Raw genomic sequence first — 5,173 nt, forward strand, 5'->3', positions numbered from 1 at the left:
GAAGGACAGTCTGGCGCTGGTATGGTAAAAGTTTTAATGACTTGTAAAAATTATGTAAAAAGAGTGTTTATTGATTCAAAATTATTAAATGAAGATAAAGATATGTTAGAAGATTTAACGGTAGCAGCTTTTAATGATGCTATAAAAAAAGCAGAAATGAAATCACAAGAAAAACTATTTAACTTAACAGGAAATTTACCATTTAAATTATAATTTATTTATTAAAATTCACTATATTAAATTTTTAAAATCATATTATGATTATATTAGGCATTGAATCTTCTTGTGATGATAGTGGTTTAGCTTTATACGATACTCATATTAAAAATTTAAGAAGTCATGTAATATGTTCTCAAAATTTAGTACATAAAGAATACGGAGGAGTTGTTCCGGAACTGGCTGCTCGTACTCATATTCAAACAATAATCCCATTATTAAGTAAATTATTAAAAAATTCTAATTTAGAATTAAAAAAAATTGATATTATTGCATATACTAGGGGTCCCGGGTTGCCTGGATCTCTATTAGTTGGATCATCTATAGCTTGCAGCATAGCTTTATCGATTAATAAACCAGTAATTGGTATTAATCATCTAGAAGGACATTTATTGTCTCCATTTTTATCAAATAATTCTCTTACATTTCCTTTTATTGCGCTTCTTGTTTCGGGAGGGCATACACAATTAATAAAAGTTAATAGTATTGGTAATTATTTTTTATTAGGTGAGACATTAGATGATGCTGCAGGGGATACTTTTGATAAAATTGCTAAAATGTTAGATTTAGGATATCCTGGTGGTCCAGAAATTTCATTAATTTCTGAATTTGGTGATCCTAATATTTATAAATTTCCTAGACCAATGTTATATACAAATAATTTTAATTTCAGTTTTTCTGGTCTAAAAACTTCTGTTTTAAATGTAATTAAGAATATTAAATTAGATTCTTTAAAAAAAGAAAAAGCAAATATAGCAAGAGGATTTTTGGATGCTATTATTGATGTTTTAACATTTAAATGTATAGCGGCATTAAAAAATACGGGAATCAATAAATTAGTAGTTGTTGGTGGGGTTGGGGCGAATAAACAATTAAGAAAGAAATTAAATATATTAAAAAAACAATATAACTATACAGTGTTTTATCCTAAAAAAGAATTTTGTACAGATAATGGTGCAATGATTGCATTTGCCGGGGCAATGCGCATAGAAAATAATTATAAATCAGAATCAAATTATGAGTTTAATATAAAACCGCAATGGAAAATTAATAAAATATAATTTTTAAAAAATTATTTTCCAATACAAAATTGTGAAAATATATTATCTAATAAATCATTTGTTGTAGATTTACCAATAATACTACTTAATTTTTCATGACAAAATCGTAAATCCTCAGCAATTAACTCTAAATTTTTTTCAAAATTTTTTTCTGATTGATTGATAATTTTTATTGCGCAAGATAAATAATAATTAGCTTCATTAAGAGAGTGTATATGACGTTCACGCGCTAAATAAGGGGATGATTCAATAGTTTGAGTTTTTTCAATTAAATCTAGTAAAGTATTTCGTAATAAATTAATTCCAATACGCTTACTTGCTGATAAATAAATATTAGCTATATTATTTTTATAATTAATATTTTTTTGATGTCCAGAATAATCAATTTTATTCCAAACATAAATTACTGGAATGTTCATTGGAAAATTTTTTATTATTTTTTTGTCAAAATCGGTATGTTTATCATAACGTGCATCTTGCACATAAATAATAATATCAGAATTTTTTAACTCAACCCAAGTACGTTCAATACCAATTTTTTCAACTTCATTAATATTTTTTTTTATTTTACTATTAATATCAGGAATACCCGCGGTATCAGTAATTTTGAATAAAAATTTATTAATTTGAATAGTTTTAGTGATTTTGTCTCGTGTAGTTCCTGCAATAGAAGTTACAATTGCAACATCAGAACCAACTAAAGAATTAAATAATGAAGATTTTCCTACATTCGGTTGTCCAATTAAAACTACATTAAGTCCATTACGAATTAATGCTCTTTTTTTACCTTGTTGTATTATTTTTAATAATTTTTTTTTGATTTTAATTAACTCATTAAAAAAATCATTTTTATTTAAAATCAATTCTTGATTTTCTTCTGGAAAATCAAAAGAAAATTCAATTAAAGTACGTAAATTAATTAATTTGTCTAATAATATATTAATTAATTTAGAAAATTTTCCAGATAAAGAAATCATTGCTGATTTAGCTGCGGACTCTGTAGAGGCATTAATTAAATCAATTATTGCTTCTACTTGAATTAAATCTAATTTATTATTTAAAAAAGCTCGTTTAGTAAATTCACCTGGCATAGCTAATCTTAATCCAATACTTTTACCTATTTCTAAACAAGAAGATAATAACATATGTAATATAATTGGTCCGCCATGTCCATGTAATTCTATTACATCCTCTCCTGTATAAGAATGTGGAGCTTTAAAATAAATAACTAAACCTTTATCAATAATATTATTATTTTTACAAAAAAAAGATGAATAAGTAGCAAAACGTGGTTTTAATTGTTTTTTTGTTTTTTTACAAACTATTTCAACAATTGACCAAAGATTTTTTCCAGATAAACGAATAATACCTACTCCCCCTCTTCCTGGAGGAGTGGCTATTCCAATAATAGGAGAATTTTTTGTTAACATTTTATACTTTATTTTTTTAAAAATTTCTTAATAAAATCTAATATATAAATTATATTAAACTTCTATTTATTATCCATTGCTGAATAATTGTTAAGATATTATTAATAAGCCAATATAATACTAAACCAGATGGAAAAAAGAAAAAAACTATTGAAAAAATGATTGGAGCAAATTTTGAGATTATATTTTGTTCTGGATCTAATGATTGTGAATTAAGTTGATTTTGTATTATTGTAGAAATCATCATAAATATTGGTAAAATATAAAATTTATCTGGAGAAGATAAATCATGTATCCATCCTAACCATGGAGCATTTCTTATTTCAATACTATTTAATAATACTGAATATAAAGAAATAAAAACAGGAATTTGAATAATTATAGGTAAAATACTACTAAAAGGATTTATTTTTTCTTTTTTATATAAATTAACTATTTCCTCGTTAGTTTTTTTTATGTTTTTTTTATTGCGATCACGTATTTCTTGTATTTTTGGTGATAATAATTTCATTTTAAGCATATTTTTATAACTTATCGCTGATAATGGAAAAAATATTAATTTTATTAATATAGTTAAAAAAATAATAGACCAACCCCAATTATCTAAAAATGCATGAATATATACCATTAACTTAAAAATTGGTTTAGCAAAAATAGTTAACCATCCATAATCTTTTACTAAATCTAAATTAGGATCAGTTTTTGATAACATAGTTGATATTTGAGGACCGGAATATAAATAAGATTTAATATCAACTTTGGAATTAGGAGAAATTTTATTTATTGGTAAAATATAATCAATCTTATAAAGATTATTAGATAATTTTTTAATAAATGCTTCACGTTTTATTCCATTTATAGGTATAATAGCTGAAACAAAATAATGTTGTATTATTGCAATCCATCCATTATTAGATTGATTTAGATATATTCTTTTGGATTTTTCAATATCTTTAAATGATATTTTTTTAAATTTATCAGTATTATTATATGAAGCTAAACCAGTAAAAGTGCGGCAAAAATATGATTCTCCATTTGGTTTATTTCCATCACGAATTAATTCCATTTGCAATAACGGTATAATCGATTTATTACTATAATTAGTAATAGTATGTATTATATCAATTTTATAATCACCACGTCTAAAAATATAGGTTTTTGTTAATTTAATATCATTTTTTTTTGATTCAAGAATTAATTTTACAAAATCGTTATTACCTAATGTACGTTTTCCTGGTAAGGCAATAAATTTTGAATTGGAATTGGGGAATTCTTTATTCAACAAACCAGATTTAGCTAAATAAGTATTATTTGATTCGCAATTAAACAATTTTAAATTATTTATAGAATTATTTGAATCTTTATATTTTAATAATTCTAATTTTTTCAAAGTTCCGCCTATAGTATCAATATCAGCTTTAATAATATCAGTAGTAATTGTAATAATTTTTCTTTTTACATTAATACAATTTTTTTTTATATTTTTTTCTTCTGAACATATATGTTTTTTATAATTAATAATAGATGATTTTTCAATATCGTATTTATTTAATAAAGATGTTTTTTTTATTATATCTGAAAAAAAAAAAGATTTATGATTATTAAAATTTATCAAACTATTAAAAATCATTAATAAAGAAAAGAAAAATATAATCCATAAAATAATACGTTTAACGTCCATTAAAATTAATATACTTATATGATTATAAATTAAATAACTATTTATTGGGAATGTATAACAAAAACAAAAATATTTTTATAAACATAAATAAAATACTTTGAATTATAATAATATTATATTTCTTTAAAATAAAGAACTGCAATAATATTTTATTATTAAAACTAATTTTTAGTTATATAATTAAAATTTACAGTAATTTTATTAATTAAATCGTTAATTTTTAATAATTCTCGTAATTCAGATCTTAATAAATGTTTTAACATAGTAGTAATAGCAGGATCACTTTTAATATTTATTGGTTTATATAAACGAACAACACAATCAATATAAGGAAAAAAATAACTATGTCTAAATAATTCTCTAGCAATTCTCTTAATAGTACTACGAGTAACAGAACGAGGTGCAAACCGTTTTGAAACTATAATTCCAAAACGATTTTTTCCAAATTTATTAGATCGTATATACAAATAAAAATGTGAAGTTTTATGAATTGGGCGTAAACGTAATATAGCAGAAAAATCTTTTTTTTTAATAATTCTTTTTTCTTTTGCGTAAGAATTGGAAAAATTTTTAGAATTTATCAATTTAAATAATTTATAAAATTTTACAAAATATATTTTTTATATTTTTATATCGTTAACTTTTTTCTACCTTTACGTCGACGTGAATTAATAATAATACGACCAGCACGAGTTGTAATTCGTGAACGAAATCCATGCGTACGTTTACGACATATAATAGAAGGTTGATAAGTACGTTTCATTTAAAAATCCAATTTTATAAAC

At 22.8% G+C, this 5,173-nt stretch overlaps 1 protein-coding gene across 1 annotated transcript; it reads left to right on the plus strand.

The window, feature by feature from the left end:
* The first annotated feature begins 6 nt into the window (after nt 1-6).
* On the plus strand, nt 7-3,987 carry LOC108253636 (tRNA N6-adenosine threonylcarbamoyltransferase-like). Its single transcript, XM_017447978.2, has one exon. It carries the CDS (start codon nt 258-260, stop codon nt 1,275-1,277), a length of 1,020 nt encoding a protein of 339 aa, XP_017303467.1. The 5' UTR covers nt 7-257; the 3' UTR covers nt 1,278-3,987.
* The last annotated feature ends 1,186 nt before the right edge of the window (nt 3,988-5,173 follow it).

The sequence above is a fragment of the Diaphorina citri genome, unplaced genomic scaffold (assembly GCF_000475195.1).
Source record: "Diaphorina citri unplaced genomic scaffold, Diaci psyllid genome assembly version 1.1 scaffold2426, whole genome shotgun sequence".
NCBI lineage: Eukaryota > Metazoa > Arthropoda > Insecta > Hemiptera > Psyllidae > Diaphorina > Diaphorina citri.